Genomic DNA, 20,420 nt, shown 5'->3' with positions numbered 1-20,420 from the left:
GTAAGCTATGAAATGACATGTCTCATATCAGGATTGAGGTAAGCATGATGCAATTCATACGTAGTGACTTCGAGACATAAGATGTTAAATGGTTTGTTCTTATCTTGTCTCTAGAAGTGCACTGGTCAATTCAGTATTCTTTGAAGATACCTAGAAGAACTATAGAGTCTCCAACTCTCAATGTCCCATAACCAGACATCATAGATTCTCCTAACAATCGTACTGAGATCAATAGTCCTTTGATCCTTAGATTGTGAATATATTGTTTTAAGCAAACCATGAAGAGTTTGTTCATGCAAATCTACATTTGTCTCTTCATGTGTTTTTAGGTTTGTTTATGGACTAAAGACTAAGGTTTTATCATAAAGCTTCAGACAAGGAGGAATGAATGAACGTTTCAACTTTTATTAATAAATAAGCAATTACAAGCAAGAGTCTTCGTGAAACTTTATTACATCAAATGTACATAAGTAAAGACTACAACTCTTCTTGTTGGCACCATTGACAACACTCACAACCGTCAACGCAGACTCGGGCTCACCACCAATTGGCTTGAATTCAATCTGAAAACAGATTAATGTGAATAAGTAAAAGGATAATTTACAAGATTGCCCCCTGAACTCGTGCTTGATTAACAAAGTGCACCCTGTACTCGGATTTTCAACAAAAAATACCCTGAACTCAGGTTTTTGTTGAATTTTGTCCCTTCTGTTAAACCTTTTCAGTTACCGTCCAATTGAGGTGCACGTTTCACTCACGTGAGCTGATTATGGAGTTGAAATTATCATTATACCCTTCGGAAACTAATAAAAACTAATAAATTATGGCAACATTTGAATTTTGATTTGGATTTGGATTTGGATTTGAATTCAGAAACGTAATACAGGGTTCAATCTTTGGATTTGGATTTGGATTTGGATTTGGCGAAGAAAGCGGGTAATTGCAAGAAAAGAGAAGACTGACTCTGTGAAGCGAAGAGAGAGAGAGAGACCACCATGAACGCTCTTTTGGGCTCAGAGCTTTCTTCTCTGGCGTCCGTGTCTCCAATATGCGCGGGAAAATCGAGGAGCCCGAATCGCTCTCGATTTGGGGCGGCGATCTGTTTTCCGGCGAGGAATCGCAACCGCCGCCGGAGGTTTCAGGCGACGAGGGCTCTGATGGACTCTGCGACGATCGAGCAGCTAGGGCTTTCGGAGTCGGATATCAGGAACCCGGCGATTTCGACCTCGTTTCGGAGCGCGAGGTTTCCTAGGCCGAACCAGACCGTCCTCGATGCTCAGACTAGGGTTTGCACCGGACCTACCCAGACCAAGCCGCTTGACGAAGAACAGGCTTTCAAGGTTCTCGATACGATTCTGAGATCAGGTAACCATAGATTTCGCTTCCCCAGATTAACATAACGAGTCGAGATTTCATTTCATTTCATTACATTTCTTGCTGGTTTTCTAGTCCGCGGAGAGCTGAAAGACGAAGAACAAGTTTCCACGGCTCAGCTCGGCGCGTTTTTCGCTGGAATGACGATCCGAGCCAACGCTTTTCCGGAGGTGACTCAGTGGAGCGAAGAAACCCTAAAAATTTGCGATTGGGGGTTTTCTTTTCAGACTTGTTTGGGCGGCCTTTAGTTTTATCCTTAGTTTTAATCTTTAATAATTTCGAATATAATTATAAAACTAAATATAATTAATAATTTCGAGTTATTTAATAAATGAAATACAATTATAAAACTAAATATACCTTTATACCCTCCATATTCAGCTCACGTGAGTGAAACGTGCACCTCAATTGGACGGTAACTGAAAAGGTTTAACAGAAGGGGAAAAATTCAACAAAAACCTGAGTTCAGGGTATTTTTTGTTGAAAATCCGAGTACAGGGTGCACTTTGTTAATCAAGCACGAGTTCAGGGGGCAATCTTGTAAATTATCCTAAGTAAAAAAGTAGAAGTTAATTAAATGTGCATGTTCTTATCAATCATATTCATACGTTTTGAAATCAAATTTTTGGAGTTAGGACTCCAAGACCTTCCCTAGTTTAGTAGTCCAACGCCTCATCAACGGCGTTGCATGGGCATCGAATAAACTAGCGAAGTTCAGGGCCACAAATCGTGGTATGCATTCGTAGCTCTAAATCTTGAGTGGGAGCACAAAACACGATAAGTGGAGTTTAGATTTCTTTTCATCTTTGAGGATCTTGGCCTTGCTCACAAAGCCCTTCACAGACTCCAGAAAGAAGTCCCACGTGTTATTTCCCCATGGGTACTTGTTGAAAACCACCGGGTCGTCCACCTTTTTTTTATGTAGCTATCACAGGGGAGATTGACGGTCTTTTTGGCCGCAAGGAGTACGTTATACAGAAAGTGTACGAGAAGTCGGCTCACTCTCCTCTCATCTGACCACTTCTTGCTAGTCTCAATGATTGCAACAATGTTGGCCCTTTTCCGGCCAAGTTCACCATTGCAGAAGGTGTCTTGGTATAGCCCTCCCTCAACCAGATTAGCATATTGTGGCTGCTCTCCGTAGTCGTCGCTGAATCTTAATCTTGTGATTAAAGAAAAGTGCTCTTTGGTGAACTCCCGGGGTCTCCCACCAATCTCCATGACCAGAGATGCATTCGATGGACCGTCCCCCCTGCCATAAAATCTCGATCTCAAAACTAAGTGATTGATTATTCTAGATGATTTTGTGATACATGGCATGTCTAGGAACTGCCCAAAACACAATTTCCTGAATAGCTCTTTTTGGTTCGAGGTCATGCCTGTCTCCCTCTCGAACTCGTCCAAGTTTCCATGGAATTTGAATGAATACCCTTCTTCTATGTCTTCTTCTTTTTTTCTTGCGTATGAAACCCTAAAAATAAGAACATTAAACACATAAAATTTAGAAGATTAAACACATATATTATTCAAAATATATACACTCTAAGTTTCGTGATAACACTGTCACGAAACCCTTGAAGTTCGTGATAATTGTGTCACGAAACTTCGTGGTTTCATGACAATTATGTCACGAACTCTATGGGTTTCGTGACTGGACTGTCACGAAATTTATGGTTTAGTGACAGTCAATTCACGAAACCCATGAAGTTTGTGACACAATTGTCACGAAACCACGAAGTATCGTGACACAATTGTCACGAACTTCATGGGTAAATTTATGGTTTTGTGACTGTCAAGTCACGAAACCCATGATGTTCGTGACACGATTTTCACGAAACCACACTTTTGTGACACAATTGTCATGAACTTCATGGGTTTTGTGACAATCAAGTCACGAAATCCAATGGTTTTGTGACAGTCAAGTCACAAAACCCATGAAGTTTCGTGAACAGTGTATGCCACGAAATAACATCCTACATCTTAAAAAAATGCACAAAAATAATCAAAACAATTCACAGAACCTACATCTAATATGAGCAAGTCTAAAAAAATCTAATTTTTACAATATCCAAACAAAATCCACAATAACATAAAAAAAATGAACACTTTTGTCAGACTAACAGTTTCATCAAATACAAAATAAACATACAAACCCAAAAGTTTTCATTTTTGTCATGAAATCAAAAACTAAGCAACCAAAAAAATCAAGACGAATTGCAAGAGTAAAAATACTCACCGTGTGAGATCTCTCGGATTTGCAACGCGCCAGGAAGAATTCATTAACGTCGAAAGAGGATGAGTTAGACGCCTCAGGCTCCTCAATTTTCTAGCGCTTCCCGAAAAGTTTCTTCAGCAGCGCAAGAACCTTCCTCTTCTTCTTTGCCCCGCCGTTTATAAGCTTCGTTGGTCGGTCTACATTCTCGACCAAGGACACGTCAGAACCCACACGCGGGCTCCGACGTGGGGATGCATGCGTCACTGGCGGAGTTTCGGTGGATGTTTGAGGAAGACTCTTCTTTTTAGGATTAGAGTTAGGATTATTAATTTTTGGAGGGCGTTTGGACGGTGGACTAGACTTTGTCCTCATCTCAAATGGGCGAAGAAAAGAGAGTGACGAAATGAAGAAAATTGATGTTTTCAAATGACAATATGGACGGTTTTGAGTTTGGTTTCAAATGAGAGTGGCGGTTTTGTCGAGTGAAAGCAAGTGACGGTTTTTACAGGAAATGAAAGCGTAGGAAATGAAAGAGAAACTGACTCTTTAGAGGAAATAAAAGACAAAGTTGATCGGCAAGAGATGAAGGGAAGTTGGACGGTTTTTGAGTTGGTTTCTCTCTCTCTCTCTCTCTCTCTGGTTAACTGACGGGAATGATGAAGAAATGAAGAGGGAGAAAATGACGTGGTGAAGGGAGGTAAGTCAAAGAAGACCGAAAATTTGGGTTGACGTGTAAAGTGAGCTTGATTTTGTGGACCCGTTTCAACTAAAACTATCTTTATTTCGTGACCTTTTCGTGACTTGATATTTAAATTTTAATGTTAACAGGGGTAAAATTGTAATTTCATAAATCGAATTTAATTAGGAAGTTCTATTGCTGACCTTTTTGAAAAAAAGTCCAAAAAATATAGTTTATGAGAAGTAATGGAATAACTCTAAAGGGAGTTGAGATTTGAGATGAGATTTGACCCACTGGATTGAAGAGATTCAACGGTTGAATCGGTGGTAGTAGTATTGGATTTTGCCATTTAGAATTGGCGGAAACCCTATAGAGGGTGTTTGGCTCTAAGACAGCTCTGATACCATGAGAGCAAAAATAATTTAGTGGAATGAATTTCTCATTAGCAGACTTGGTATATATAGTGCTAGGGTTGCAGATTTGCCATAAATGCCATAAATAGGATTGGCTGGCTAAATATAAATAATTAAATATAGCATAATTAATTGATGGGAAAATAACACATTTATACCCTGTGTTTTAGTGAAATGTCGACTTTAACCTTTGGTTTTCAAAAATGTCGAAATCATACCTTCGGTTTACCGAAAATGACAAAATTATACCCTGAAACGGATAATAGTGTCACAAATCTCCCTTTCATTGATATTAACTCTTATATAAGAAAAACAAAATCAAATCCAAAACAGTATCATAACTTTCAAATTTCCAATTTTGAAATAAAAATAGCCTTAAATTGAAATTAAATAATAAAATTCATATCTCCCAAGAGATGACTTCATTCTGTGTTCGAATTGCAACTCTGAATCATGGGTTCTCCATTCGAATCTGTAATTTTGATGACTATCAACTGTCGATTTTAACCATTTTGCCTCTTTTTGCGTTCTTCACGATTAAGAGACCTATTGTTTATTTTTTGGTTTTTAAATAAATTACATATATGACGCAAATGAATAAAGATAATTGGTGTTTACATATAAATATTATAGTCAACGTCAATGAAAAATCAATAAAAAAAAGATTTGTGGCACTGTTTTCCGTTTCAGGGTATAATTTTGTCATTTTAGTTAAACAGATGGTATAATCTCGACATTTTTTAAAACCAAAGGTTAAACTCGACATTTCACTTAAACACAGGGTATAGATGTGTCATTTTCCCTTAATTGATTTAGCAAATAAACTAATTACTACTACTTTATTCTATATTTATTTACAATATTCTAACACTCTTAGGTGGTTGAGAAAATAAATAATAGAAATAGAGACGCTTGGGAATTTCATTCAAGTTATCCTCGTTCTTGTTTTATATTTATTTATTTTATATAAACTGGCATTCATTCATATATAAAAAAAATGTTTATTAGCTATAATATTGGCAGCAGTAATGAGACGATGTTTTCCCAAGTTAAGGAACTAGTAAAATTTAACGAGAACTTGGCTAAGAGGTGAGCCGAGACATTTGCGAAGCCAGTACTTTGGCTTCTTAAAACTCTAAAAGACCCGATTAGTCTTTATTATCCGTTTTCTTGCCTCTTACTTAATAAACCATGTTAGCGTTAAGTATAAACGTTTTGTGTTCTTGTCATGTGTTATAAATAAAAGCGGTAGAGCTTAGTAGAATATTAAGTTTCTTTCCCCCTATATTATTCTATGTATGTTCTTCGTGATCAACTGATTAAATTTCTTTCTGATCCTAAGTACAACGGCATAATGCTGTCTCCTCCAAAAATGAATTTTCAAGATAATGACTAAGAACAATATTTAATTAGAAGTGTGACTTTACCAACAGAAAGGGTTTTTCAATAAATATAACTTTGGAGACAGAAAAAGTATAAACCAACTGCTTAACATTTTGGACAGGAAATCTGGACTTGCAATTAGCTGTAACAAAATATACAGACATTCGAGGTCTTGTTACCTCGGTTCTCGACATCAACCAGCCATGTCGATGTCGGTTGGTCTATTTCCTTCCACAGGTGAGGAGTTAATCGATGCCACAATATCAGCGATACTAAGAGGAGAGTGTCTTACCATATATTGAAACATAACCTGTACATGTAAAATCCCAAAAAAAAAAAAAAAAAAAAAAAAAAAAAAAAAAAAAAAAACCTTCAATAAGGTCCAATTGATTTCTCTATTTGTAACAGCACAAATTAAGACTAAACCAGTGTGTCTAGATTAAGTTATTTAGGCATATACAGGTTTACTTTTTGGTGATTTTAGCATGACATATTATCATGGTCAGAACCTATAGACCACTAAAATGGAAGATAGGCCAAGAAAGTGTAGAATTCCGCATGTAGATCTAGTTTCACAAACCTTCGAGTAACTATCTGCAAAAGCCCGAACTCTATTGCACTTTCCAAGGTACTGTAAATCAGCCTTCTCGAGCTTCCCATCGATAATACTCAATCCTCCATCACCAATGGAAAAACGAAGAAGACTTCCACTTTCCAAACCCATCTAAACAGCATTAAGAGTAACAATCATTAAGCATTCATAGAATAACCATTCTCATGGAATGATGATAAGCAATACCTTTTGGATGAACTCCAAATCTAAGCAGCCAAAATCGACCGGAGGATCATCGGATGTTGTAAGCTTGTGATCAACTTGAAGCTCCAAAACTATCTAATAATGAAATGAAAAGAAAGGAAATTCCTCACCAATACCCGGGAAAAAAAATAAAAATAAAAAAAGAGCCTTCGATAAAGCTTTTGCATCGCACAAAAAATACCTGTTGTTGGCTCAGGACATTTCCTTTGTTGTCGGTATCAATAACATACTCACTGCATCGCTCGTCTTTCCAAACCAATGCCAACGGTGTATTTCCCGGTTGATAATGTGCATTCCTACGAAACCATTACACCAAAACATCATCGGTATTGTCTATTACGAACATTAAGACTTAAAAACTTCCATAAAAAAGACTCGTACTTGTTGTAGAACGACAGACCGTCTTTGACATATGGCATGACTCCCTCGTAAGCCGATTGAAGACCAGCCAGATCGCACGAGTAAACCGGAACCAATCTGAAGCTGAACTTGTGGAACCGCGAGGGAGGATCGCAAGCTCCGGTCTCGGCGAGCTTCGAGTTCAACCAGAAGAACCGAAACTCGGCACCGCAGTCGTACAAAGAATAGCCTCGCCAGCACAACATGTCGATAACGTAATAAGTCTGATCGCCCTATTCACAACCAAATAAAAAGAATGATAAATATCCAGAGAGGTGTGATGTAGAACTCTCATCAATCAATGATAAAAACAGGAAAAGCAAGGATCTTTGTTGGGTATGTACCTCGTGGAATATGCAGTCGAGAATTGAGTACGAGTGAGCAGAGCCTGAGCCGTCTCTGGTCCGAGCTCCGTTCGGAAGAGCTGACGGGAAATGGTGAAGCACAGACCCGTTTCTCTGCCGACTTATCGTCGTTCCGTTTGAAGCCACGACGAAACATCTCTTCCCTGAAGGCCTCGCGAATACAAACCTAGCTAGGACGAAAAGCCAAATTTCAAATCCCTAAACTCAAATAGAAAATCAGACAAGATTCTGTGTGTGAATGTGGAAACGAACCAGTCGTCAGGCAATCGATCGGGGACGTCGATCATCCACTCGGGAAGCATGAGCTGTCTCGCGAACCACTTCCGAGCCTCGCTTCCTCTCAGCTTCGAAGCTTCGCGAACGTCGTCGACGTCCCTCGGCGGAGCCTCCGGTTCTTTCTGGGAACGGTGCTCGGTCTCTGGTTCAGCTCCGACCTCGATGTTCTCGGCCTCGTCGGAGGAGGAGGACGGTCGGTCGAGGGAAAGGAGAGTGGAGGCCAATCGCCGCGCGTGGAGCTGCGCGTCGCGGCGGCTCTGCTCCTGCCGCCGGAGCGTGAGTTCTCTTCGTCGCTGCTGGTCGGACACCGCCGGCTTCTTGTACGGCCTCCGGAGATCGTTCAGTGACGCCATCGACGAACGTTACTAAGCTATCTCTCTGTCACTGGATCAAAACGACATCGTTTGGATCAAACCAGCGTCCTTTAAAATAAATGGCCCTCATGCTTTAGAAAAAAGCCCTAAATCAATAGTTGCTCGAGGTAATGGGCAGAATTATATGTTTACATATTTTTATTGATAAAATAACAAGTAAAAAAAATTATTTACAAAAAAAAAAAAAAAAAAAAATGAAACCTCACGAGAGAGGCTAAAAATTCATTAGAGGCTTAACTCATGAGGAGAGTGTCCCCCTTTAATTTTTGTTATTGCTTTGCTTCCTGCCTCATTCAAAACGTTTTTTTGTTTTTCAGGTCTCGGAGCTCGATCTCACTAGAGATTTCTTGGCATTTTTTTTTTTGATAAAACGTGGGCAGGACCGCGCGACAATATATTAAAACACTCATGTATGGCGGATGAAAACCGTGGTTACATCACCGGAAAATCATTAAAAACACCACGGACGGCACAAGACGGGACATGCCCCGACCAACGAACCTCCGAATTGACAACAAGAGAAAAATGAGCCAAATTATGGGGTACCACATTACACGAACGAGGGATGAAGAGGATACTAAAGTCATGAAAACCAAGCATAATAACCTTAATATCCTCCAAGATAGTACCAAGCTCCGTAATCGGGATGATTCCGTTCTTCATCGCACAAACGACTTGGAGGCAATCGGACTGCACCACCACCCGATAGCCCCCTAAGAATGGCGGTAGCCTCCGCAAGAGGGGCGTCAAACCCATGAGCCTTGGTCGAGACTTCCGACGCCACGACCACCCCCATATGGTCTCGAATCACACAACTGGTGCTGTAGCGGTGCCCTCTATCGTCGATGGCTGCGTTGACGCTCACCGCCATCACTCCGGGAGGCAGGGGCGGCCACTTGTCAAGCGCGGACTTGCTGCCCTTGGCGGAGGAACCCATGTTCGCCGCTCTATACTCCTCGAGGAAACCTCCCGACCACTCCACAAGCGCTTCGGGGGACCACGTAGGGTTACCGGCAAGGACTTTGTTCCTATGGTTCCAAATCTCCCAAACCAAGACAACAAAGAAATCAAGATTACTAACCTCGTCGGACTCTACGGCGTTGGCGAAGATGTTTAACGCCTCCCCTCCTTGAAGTTCCTTCAACATCGTCCCGAAGCGAGTAAGTTTCCACACCTTCCTTACCCACTGACACCCCCACAAGGCATGATTGACAGTTTCCGGGCCCACACGGCAAACGGAGCAGCGGGAATCGTCGGTAATGCGGCAGCGGCAGAGCATCACGTTCACCGGGATCCACCCTTTGCAAACTCTCCAAGCGAAGAGTTTAATTTTAGGCGGAATCTTAAGTTTCCAAAGAGTGTTCCACCACGTAGCATACCCCGAACGAGTTGACGATCTAGCTACCGGAAGGTTCAAACTAGCCCGCCAATACCCGCTTTTCACCGAGTACTCCCTGTCTTTGGAGTAGTGCCACCGAAGTACATCGCCCGAACTCGCACGACTCATCGGGATGGCAAGAATGGACTCCGCATCCTCCCTCTCGAACATGTCTCGGACCAAGGCTTCATTCCACCCCCCTTCATAGTTCATAAGCTCCGCCACCCGCATATTATCCGGAATAAAAGGAGGGTCGACAAGGGAGAAATTATCGGATCGAGGAATCCATTTATCCTTACTCATGAACACGGACTAACCATCTCCCACTCTCCACCGAGACTCCTCGATAATAATCCTCTTTCCCCACGTTAACCCGCGCCAAAGGCTAGACTCGGCCGAGGGGCAAGTCGCTCCAAGAAGGTCTCCCCCCGGAAAATAGCTCGCACGCAACACTCGCTCTATGAGGCTGCCCGGTCTCCTAAGAAGACGCCACACACTCTTGGCGATTAGAGCTTGATTAAATTTTTCCAAGTCCCGAAACCCAAGCCCTCCCTCGCTCTTATGCTTGGTGAGATCTTTACAATGGATCTTGCGTTCTTCACCGTTATTCCCCCACCAAAACTTCGCTACCGCCTTGTGAATGACGGGGATAAGAGTTTTGGGGAGCCGGAAGCAACTCGCTGCATAGCTAGGAATAGCTTGGAGGACCGACTTGATGAGCACCTCCCTACCGGATTGGGAGAACCATATACCCCTCCACGACTTGATCTTTGCCCACACTCTATCTCGGACAAAGTTAAACACTTCAATCTTCCTCTTACCGGTAAGAGTAGGGAGGCCGAGATACCGATGGTGGCATTCCGTGATCGACACTCCAAGGCTCAACGCGATGTCTTCTCTATCCTCTTCCGCCACCTAGCACCCAAAGCTAATGTCGGACTTGGCTTAGTTGATAAGTTGACCGGACGCGGCGGAGTACGTCGCAAGGCTGCCCCTAATCGCCTCACTTTCCTCAAGGCAAGCACGGAAAAAAATGAGGCTATCATCGGTGAAGAGCAAGTGCGAGACTCGGAGATTGCCGTGCCCGAATCGGACCCCCGTAATATCCCCTCGTCTCTCCCCCTCCTTGAGAAGGCAAGAGAGCCCCTCCGCACAATTAAGGAAGAGGAAAGGTGAAAGTGGATCCCCTTGGCGGAGGCCCCTTTCCGGCACCACTTTCCCGCACACCGAGCCGTTGATGTTGAAAGAATAGCTCAGCGAGGTGACACACCGCATAATGATTTCCACCCACTCCACGGCGAAACCAAGCTTTAGCCTCCTCTCTTCATCGTGTAGATCCCCTTAAAGCACACCATAATGTTGCAAAAAATTTGGCGTCGGTTCTCCGAGATCACCTCCTCCATAATACCCTTCAACCTCGTTACAAGACATCGAGAAACCACTTTGTAAATCACGTTACAAAGACTAATGGGCCGGAACTCACTAACCTTTGAGGCGTTGTCGACTTTAGGGATCAAAGTGATTATGGTGTCGTTGATGTCCGATATTGGACCTCCTTCGTTGAGGATCTCCAAGCAAGCTAAGGTCACACGATCCCCAACAATCTCCCAATTCTTTTGGTAGAAGAGTGCCGAAAACCCGTCACTACCCGGCGCTTTGATGGGTCCCATCGAGAACACCTCCCTATTCACATCATCTCTCTCATAGGGACGAAGCAAGTCTCGATTCATCTCGGCGGAGACTCGCGGTCCCACCCCATCCACCACCCTGCTAATGCACTCCGACGAGGGTCTCGATGATGTGAAAATCCCCTTAAAGTAGGAGGTAATAACATCCTCGATACCCTTCTCACCGACCCTCCGCACCCGGCATCGTCGAGGAGGCTCTCGATGCAATTCTTCTTTCTTCTCGTCGAGGCCTTACGATGGAAAAAAGTAGTATTTTTGTCGCCGCACTTCATCCAAGCAACTCTACTCCTTTGTCTCCAATACTTCTCGTCATTCTCAACAAGCGCATCAAGTTTCCTTTGCTCTCGGCCCAAATTCCCGCGGTCGACTCCAAGACTAGAGTCCCTCGCCCTCCGGACCACCTCCTTTTGAAACTCGATCTTGACCTTCAATTCCGACTTCTTGCCCACTCCCCACTTGCTAAAGGAGTCCTTGCAAGACCGAAGAGACTCGATGAGGCCCGGCAGCCCCGTCCCCCTACACGACTCCCAAGTACTCCGAATTCGTTGGCCATAACCCTCCTCATCACACCAAGCCTCCTCAAAGAAGAAACGTCTCGATCTCCTCGGGGGAAAATTAGTTCTCTTACCATGAGAAGTCACAAGGAGTGGAATATGATCTGAACTCCAATACTCAAGGTGGAAAACCTTAGCCCTCGGAAAGCACAACTTCCACTCCGGAGTGAAGAGACATCTATCAAGCCCTTCCTCCAACACTATCCGGATCCGAACTCCTCCGCCATGTGAACCTCTCCCATTTGAAAAGTTTAAAAAGTGGATTTTGAAAAATTGAAAGTGAATGGAGGAAAGGTCAAGTTTTTAAAAAGTAATGCTTCAAGATCTTGTTAATTAAAGTTAAGTTAAAAAGTTCTATTTTACATATATAAGCAACATTTTCGTTTTTTTAAAAAAAAACGAATTTCATTGAGCTTCCATATTTGTTGCAGTCATGAACAACCACAAATACACTAAATAACTAACTCGTGTTATTTGTGGTTGTTCTCGGTTATTCTATTTGTTATTTGTAATTTGAATGATAATATGATTTTACAAGATGATTGTTTATATAAATAAACTCATTATTCAGCTAAATAGGTTAGTATAATTTCTGGACAAATAATGATGTGGAACAATTGTTATTGGACATGAACAACCAATTTTGTACAAGAGCATTTTATGGGTTCATGGTGGTTGTTCTTCGCTTTTTTTCATTGTTGGTTCATAGATAAAAGTTTTTTTTTTTTTTACATATGAAATAAGTTTCAAAATGTACATTTGTTATGTGGATAGTTTGTAGTTTTTAGAGGAGAAGTTGATGTATAATTTTTATAACTTTGCTTTACAATACTTAGAGATCAACTATAATTATTAAACCAAATTATTTTACAATATTTTGCATATATGAGTTGCATTTACGTTCACATATAGAGTGATGAAAAATGGAAAAATATTGATGGTGGCTCTTGGAAATGGATTGAAGTTGGTATGGCCAAAGGATTTGCAATTGAAAGAAGTGCCAAGTTTTCAAAATTGGTGGATACAACTTATGAAAGAACAAGCTATGAACGAGAAAAAGTCACTATTGAAATAACTCACAGACCCCCCTAGCCACATATTTGGAGACTACGTTGCGCCGGTTGTTATTTCAAATTATGCGGACATTAAAGATTTGATGCTCTTGTATCAAGAAAAAGAAGGAATGAGTCTTTTATGTCATGCATATAGAAACTTATTGAAAGGAAATAGTATGGGTCAATGGTCATGGTGGTCTGAATGAAGCATATAATGATTATTTTGATTGTCAAATTGTTAGAGATGGCCTTGCCGTTGAAAATGATCATTTGAATTTGTCTCATTCCGGTTAGCAACTATCATATATTTTTGTTTACTTTCAAAATAATATAGCTACTATTTTTTATGGTTATGATTATGTTTATTATTGTATGTCAAGTATGGACAGTGATGCTATAATGGGAGACAATGAGGCTATAATGGAAGATCGCGATGAGGCGAACAAAGAAGATAATTTGGGTGGAGATGATTATATACTTGATGGAACTGAAAATAGTTTGCAAGAATGCGACAACGTACATGAGACGGTTTATGATGGTCCTAGCCGAGACCGTGCATTCGACAAACCTGAAATTGTTTCACACACAACTCTCCAGACTAAGAGGCATGATGAGTCTAATGTTAAAGTTTGTGATTCTTTTCTCAACAAAGCAGATTTTAGTCTCAAAATGAACCTCGTAGCCATCAGAGGAAAGTTCGAAATGAAAGTGGTCAAGTCAACAAAATCTTTGAAAGAAGTAGTGTGTATTGATGCAAGTGGAGGTTGCGCGTGACAAAGGAGCTAGGATCAAACACATTTATTGTACGAAAATAGAATGGGTTCCGCACATGTTCGCTAGGATACAGATCCATCTGTCATTGGCAAGCTTCGAGTCGTTTCATTGGTGCTTGCATGAAAGGACACTATAGTGAGTGGAACAAGCTTCCGAAGCCAAAAGTTCTTATGGGATTCATGCGAAGCAAACTTAAGGTTTTGTACGTTATTGGAATGCTTGGAAAGGAAGACAATTTGCCAATGACTTAATTAGAGGCACTCCACAACACAGTTTTGCGATTCTCTCGTCATATTGCAACATGTTTAAGCAAGTTCCATTCAGAGATTTCAAAACATGCGAAAAGTTGTTGCAATCGATGCGGCATGGATAAAAAATAAATACAAATGGATATTGTTAGTTGCCACTACACAAGACACTGAAAGTCACACCTACCCTATCGCTTGGTGTGTGGGAATGTGTACGGAGAATATCGATTCTTGGTCTTGGTTCTTGGAGAAGGTGCAAGAGGTGTTACCAGATAGTCCAGAATTATGTTTTATTTATGATAGGAATCAGAGTATTGCAAATGCATGTTCACGAATTTATCCTATGGTGCATCACGGGGCTTGCTACTTCCATGCTATACTCAACATAAAAAGCTTTAGGAGTTCAATGTCAATTGACTTATTCAAGAAAGCAATTTTGGCATACGTATGGATGAGTTTTGGGAGCATTTTAATGTTATGCACGAAAGATATCCTAAATTTGCCGAATATCTCAAACATGATGTGAAGTTTCAAAAGGGGTCTAGAGCTCACTTTGCCGGCAATATGTATGAAGTTATGACTACTAACATTCTTGAGACCTTGGATAGTATATTGAAGGATGCAAAAGAGTACCCATAACTGCGTTGATCAATTTTATTGTAAAAAATATGGGGAATGGTTTTTTAAACGGCGATAGGATGCAGAAGCGGTAACTACACTAATCACACCAACAATAGACAAAAAAAACTCAGAGCAAGATTCGATTTGGCTAGCAACTGAATGAGGAATAATATGTGGTGAATGGTGTTGTTTTCATTTCGAACGTGAACTTGAGAATACATAGTTTACTTTTCGAGTCATTGATCTTGAAAAGATTCCTTACATTCATGCAATAGCGGCCGCATGGTTTCAAAACCCGAATGAAACTGGAGCATATGTGTACCAACTTTGCTCCAAATACTAAAATTCAGAATATAGAATGTTGGCATACGCTGAAACTATTTACAATGTTCCTTTGGAGTCTCAATGGATCAATATCTCGGAAGAAGTTAAAGCTATACAGGTTTTGGAGCCAGAGGTGAAAAAAGTCAAAGGAAGGCCAAGATTATCTCGATTTTCGTCTCAATGTGAGTTTATATAAAAAAAAAATACAAGTGCACGGTATGCAAGAAAGTAGGACACAATTCAAGAAATTGTCCATATCGTCCACAACAATCTCATGTAGGAGCTATCGACAACGTACATTGATAATTTGAGTTTACCTTTTGTTCTACATAAATATTTGAAAAGTTCCTTATGATTATGAATATTCAGAATTGTTCTCATTATTGTGAATTGTGGAAGGTCATGGAACAACAATGAGTTGTTCGCAGTGTATTTCGTGATTGTTCTGTCTTATTTGTGGTTGTTCTACATACTTTTACAAATATTGAAGCCATATTGGTATATATGATTAATATTATAACTTAAAATATCTATTTTCAATAACTTTTTAACGACTTTATTGAAAATCAAACACATTGGATAAATCATACTAGATCTAGTATAATCATTAATGGACAAGTGACCAAAAATAATAATTAACGTATTAATAACATTTATTGAATAATTTTCCATAACTTATTAAGAGTTTGGAGTTTCTAAATTAATGTTTCACTTTATTTTCTATAAATTATAATATTTTTTATGTCTTAATGATGTGCAAAGTCTTGAAACAACAAGAGGTTGTTCTCAGTGCATTTATCAGTTGTTCAGTCTTACCACAACTTGTATTTATTCTCCATACTATTACAAATATTGAAGCCCTCTTAGTATATATATTTGATATATAACCTGAAATATCTATTTTCAATAACTTTTTAATGATTTTATTGAAAATCGAACACATTGGATAAATCATACTAGATCTAGTATAATCGTTAATGGACAAGTAGTCAAAACTAAACCTTAACGCACTAATAATATTTATCGAATAATTTTCTGCAGCATATTAAGAGTTTGTAGTATCTAAATTAACGCTTCACTTTATCTTCTATGAATTATAATATTTTTTATTTTTTTAATGATGTGCAAAGTCTTGAAACAACAAAGGGTTGTTCTCAGTGCATTTATCAGTTGTTCAGTCTTATTTTTTGTTGTTCTCCATACTATTACAAATATTGAAGCCCTCTTAGTATATATGTTTGATATTATAACTTAAAATATCTATTTTCATTAACTTTTTCAATGGCTTTCTTGAAAATCGAATACATTTGATAAATCATGCTACATCTAGTATAATCGTTAATGGACAAGTGGGGAAAACTAAAACTTGACGCACTAATAACATTTATTGAATAATTTTCTGCAGCTTATTAAGAGTTTGGAGTATCTAAATTAACGCTTCACTTTATTTTCTATAAATTATAATATTTTTGATGTATTAATGATAGTGCATTTATCAGTTGTTCGGTCTTATTTGTGGTTGTTCTCCATATTATTACAAGTATGAAAGACATCTTAGCATATATGTTTGATATGATAACCTGAAATATCTATTTTCAATAACATTTTTAATGATTTTATTGTAAATCGAACACATTGGATAAATCATACTATTTTTTCAATGAGAAAAGATGTCACTTGGAATTTGGTCAAGGCATATCTGCAAGTGTGATCTCCCACATGTTGGGAGGAACACTGTAAAACCAGTAAACATAAGAGTCATAGTGAATGGCCATTTTATCCAGATTGTGAACTATTAGATTACACTCTCGTGGGGTGTGAGAGACACTAAAAGAAGAGAAGTCATGTGATAAGAGCCGGATGTCATTGAGGAGGAGGCCGAGTTCATTCGCCGGGGAGCTGTTGTTTAAGAGAAGTTTTAATAAGGAGCTGCCATCTATTTGGAGCACCACGCTGTTGATGCCGATATCGCGACAAGTCTCGAGTCCACGTCGGATAGCAAACCCTTCCTCAATGATTGGGCTTAGGGGATGCTGACAGTGATGAATGAAGGAGAGGATGACCTTTCCATTGCAATCTCTGAGAAGACCCCTAAAGCCATGCTGGAAAACATCTGCGATGAAAGCGGCATCTATTTTTAGGGTTGTAATAGTCATTGGTGGCGAGGACCATCGAGGGTTGTGGCCTGGGAGCTTTGGGGTTGGAGATGGGCGCTGGTTGCAGCTACAAAATTTCTCTAAGAAATTCATCGCCCAGTTGGCGATTTCCGTCGGGAGACGCATCTTGTCATTGAAAACAACATCATTTATGGAATTCCATACGTTCCATGTGACCGTGATGAAGTTTTCAAAGTCAACAGGTTTCAGTTCGTGTTTGATCCCATTTAGGAACCCGATCATGTCTTCGTTGTAGTTGATTTTGACTAACCGCCACCAAGGTGTTGATTTCCATATTTTTTTGCTAGTAGGGCAGGTCCAGATTGCATGGAAGATCGACTCCGGTTTCTTCTTACATCGGCCGCAGAGAGAGTCCACCTCCATGCCTCTCCGAGTAAGGTTGACAGCCACCGGGAGCCAATTACGGGAGACTTTCCACGCGAAATGGTTTTGGTGGGATGTTTAGTTTCCAGATGGATTCCCACCACAGCTTGGTTGCTCGGGGATTGGAAGGGCCTTCTTGAGCCGTGGCAGTGCCATGTTTGTCCGCCTCAACTCGATAGCCACTGACCGTGAACTCACTGTCAACGGTGTGGTGCAGTAGATAGTGTCAGTGTTGCGCGATATGGTCCAAGGGATTCTTAGTACTTCAAGCGCCTCGTCCTCGTCGAGATAGGAGTGAATGAGCTCTTTATTCCAATCTCTGTGGGGAAGCTTCACGTCTGTGACTTTGGTGCCTTTTGGAATTCGGGTTGGGTTGCGAATATGGAAATCAGGGGACGGGGGAGCCATCGGTCTTTACAGACATCCAGTGAGGATCTAGAGCAAATTCTTTAGCGAAAGCCTCAGATGATGATTTCCCGACCCCATAGAACCCATAGCCAGAGGCTAGACGCTATCCTGGGCAGGTGGCGTATAGGAAATTGTTGGCTGAAAGGTAGCTCTCGGCGAGGACCCTTGAAGCAAGAGAGGAGGGGCGTCGAAAGATGCGCCATTCGACTTTGGCAAGAAGCAATTTGTTGAACCACTCAAGATTGCGGAATCCGAGTCCTCTGGCAGATTTCCGGGTGCATAGCTTGTCCCATGCCCCAATGCAATTTCCGTTTTTCATTGGTGCTTCCCCACCAAAATTTGGCCGCGAGCTTGTGAATATCGAAGGTGAGGCGTTTTAGGATTTAAAACAGCTCATAACGTAGCTTGGGATAGCTTGAATAACCACCTTAATGAGAATCTCTTTGCCAGCTGCGGAGAAGAAAGAGCCTTTCCACCCCTTTAGTTTTCTTCCAAACCCTTTCTCTAATGAAATCGAAGATCTTGAATATGTTGCAACCCACAGACATAGGAAGCCAGATGTTATTTGTCGTGACTGGAAGTGAGTTTGACTTGGAGTGCATGCTGCCATTTCTCCATCGTTAGTTTTAATTTTCTCCCCGAAGCAAACTCCCGATTTGTCGAAATTGATGATTTGCCCCGACGCTCGGGCATAGGTTTCTAAGCACTTCTTTACTTCTCTTCCTTCTTTGGTTTGAAGAAAATGAGGCTATCGTCCACGAAGAAGAGGTGTGAAACTGTGAGACCGGGATTTCCAAATCGAAGACCACTAATCGAACCAACGTTCTCCGTATTTTGAAGGAGCACCGAGAGCCCCTCCGAGAAAAAGAGGAAAATGAGAAGTGAGACCGAGTCTCCTTGTGGAAGTCCTCTTACAGAATTTGATGTGGCCTTTGACTTCGCCATTAACAAAAAGGAGAATTTCACCGATGTGACGCATCTCATAATTAATTCGATCCATGAGGTGGCGTAGCCAAGGCGGAGCATGATAACTTAAAGATAATGCCATTCTACTCTATTGAAGGCTTTTGACATATCCAACTTAAGAGCGCCACAAAAGTTGTTGCTGAATCTTCCGCACTTCATGGTGTGGATGCCTTTGAGGCCAATAATGACGTTGTCGATGATTTGTCGGCCTTCGATGAAAGCGCTCTGGTTTTCCGACATCGTCTCTTCCATTGTGATAGTTAGGCGATTGACAATGCATTTGGAGATGGCTTTTTAGACGACGTTTCATAGACTTATTGGGCGGAAGTCTTACACCCGTCTCGGATCTTTGATCTTTGGAATGAGTGCAAAAACGGTGTCGTTGAGGGAGCCGAGGCCTTGCTTGTTGTTCAGGATGTTAGGCAAGTCTTGGTCACGCTTGGGCCGATGATTTCCTAATATTTTTTGGAAGAAGATACCCGAGAAACCTTCGGGACTAAGAGCTTTGTTGGGGTCAGTACCAAGGAATCCAGCTTGAACTTCATCTTCGGAGAATGGTAGTGAGCTTGTCATTGGTGGCATCTATGATAGCTAGTTGTACACATTGAATCACATCGTCAATATTTCTCGCCGAGGGGTTAGAGGACGAGAAAATATTGTCAAAGTAATATGAAATTGTACTTTCTTTCACAATTGGGGAGGAGGACTAGACCTGATTGGCATCGAGAATACCAGTGATCAGATTTTTCTTTTTTCGGGTGGTCGCCTTTCGGTGGAAGAACTTGGTATTTCTATCTCCATTCTTGAGCCAAGTGATTCTGGTCCTTTGATTCTTGTTCTTAGTGCATTTATCAGTTGTTCAGTCTTATTTGTGGTTGTTCTCCATACTATTACAAATATTGAAGCCCTTTTAGTATATATGTTTGATATTATAACATTAAATATCTATTTTCAATAACTTTTTTAATGACTTTAGTGAAAATCGAACACATTGGATAAATAACACTAGACCTAGTATAATCGTTGATGGACAAGTGATAAAAACTAAAACTTAACGCATTAATAGCACTTATCAAATAATTTTCCGCAGCTTATAAGAGTTTGGAGTATCTAAATTAATGTTTCACTTTATTTTGTATAAATTATAATATTTTTGATGTCTTAATGATGTGCAAAGTCTTGGAACAACAAAGGGTTTTTCTCAGTGCATTTATCCGTTGCTCAGTCTTATTTGTGGTTGTTCTCCATACTATTACAAATATTGAAGACATCTTAGTATATATGTTTGATATTATAGGCGAAAATATCTATGTACAACAACTTTTTTACGACTTTATTGAAAATCAAACACATTGGATAAATCATACTAGATCCAGTATAATCGTGAATGGAGAAGCGGTCAAAACTAAGACTTAACGCACTAATAACACTTATAGAATAATTTTGTGCAGTTTATTAAGAGTTTGGTTATTTAAATTAATGTTTAACTTTATTTTCTATAAAATTATGATATTTTTCGATGTCTTAATCCTGGACAAAGTCTTAGAACAACAATGGGTTGTTCGCAGT

At 40.5% G+C, this 20,420-nt stretch overlaps 3 protein-coding genes across 3 annotated transcripts; 1 reads left to right on the top strand and 2 right to left on the bottom strand.

Moving 5' to 3' along the window:
* Positions 1 to 889: 889 nt before the first annotated feature.
* LOC149383269 (uncharacterized) lies at positions 890 to 1,622 on the top strand. The gene is made up of 2 exons (XM_089627730.1): positions 890 to 1,365; positions 1,450 to 1,622. Exons 1-2 carry the CDS (start codon positions 996 to 998, stop codon positions 1,620 to 1,622), a joined length of 543 nt encoding a protein of 180 aa, XP_089483856.1. The 5' UTR covers positions 890 to 995.
* A 4,432-nt stretch (positions 1,623 to 6,054) lies between these two features.
* Positions 6,055 to 8,385, bottom strand: LOC149383268 (snurportin-1 protein). The gene is made up of 7 exons (XM_089628130.1): positions 7,898 to 8,385; positions 7,625 to 7,811; positions 7,263 to 7,513; positions 7,063 to 7,177; positions 6,864 to 6,956; positions 6,645 to 6,788; positions 6,055 to 6,374 (listed from the first exon to the last, which is right to left on the bottom strand). Exons 1-7 carry the CDS (start codon positions 8,272 to 8,274, stop codon positions 6,258 to 6,260), a joined length of 1,284 nt encoding a protein of 427 aa, XP_089484256.1. The 5' UTR covers positions 8,275 to 8,385; the 3' UTR covers positions 6,055 to 6,257.
* An 8,240-nt stretch (positions 8,386 to 16,625) lies between these two features.
* LOC149383267 (uncharacterized) lies at positions 16,626 to 17,477 on the bottom strand. Its single transcript, XM_089627729.1, has one exon. The coding sequence runs from the start codon at positions 17,475 to 17,477 to the stop codon at positions 16,626 to 16,628; it is 852 nt and encodes a 283-aa protein (XP_089483855.1).
* Between the last annotated feature and the right edge of the window lie 2,943 nt (positions 17,478 to 20,420).

The sequence above is a fragment of the Urtica dioica genome, chromosome 10 (genome assembly GCF_054948205.1).
Source record: "Urtica dioica subsp. dioica isolate 48M chromosome 10, U.dioica_male_clone48M_v1_H2, whole genome shotgun sequence".
Taxonomy (NCBI): Eukaryota; Viridiplantae; Streptophyta; class Magnoliopsida; order Rosales; family Urticaceae; genus Urtica; species Urtica dioica.
Note: the sequence above shows the minus strand (reverse complement) of the source record. Positions and strands in the feature narration are given on the sequence as shown.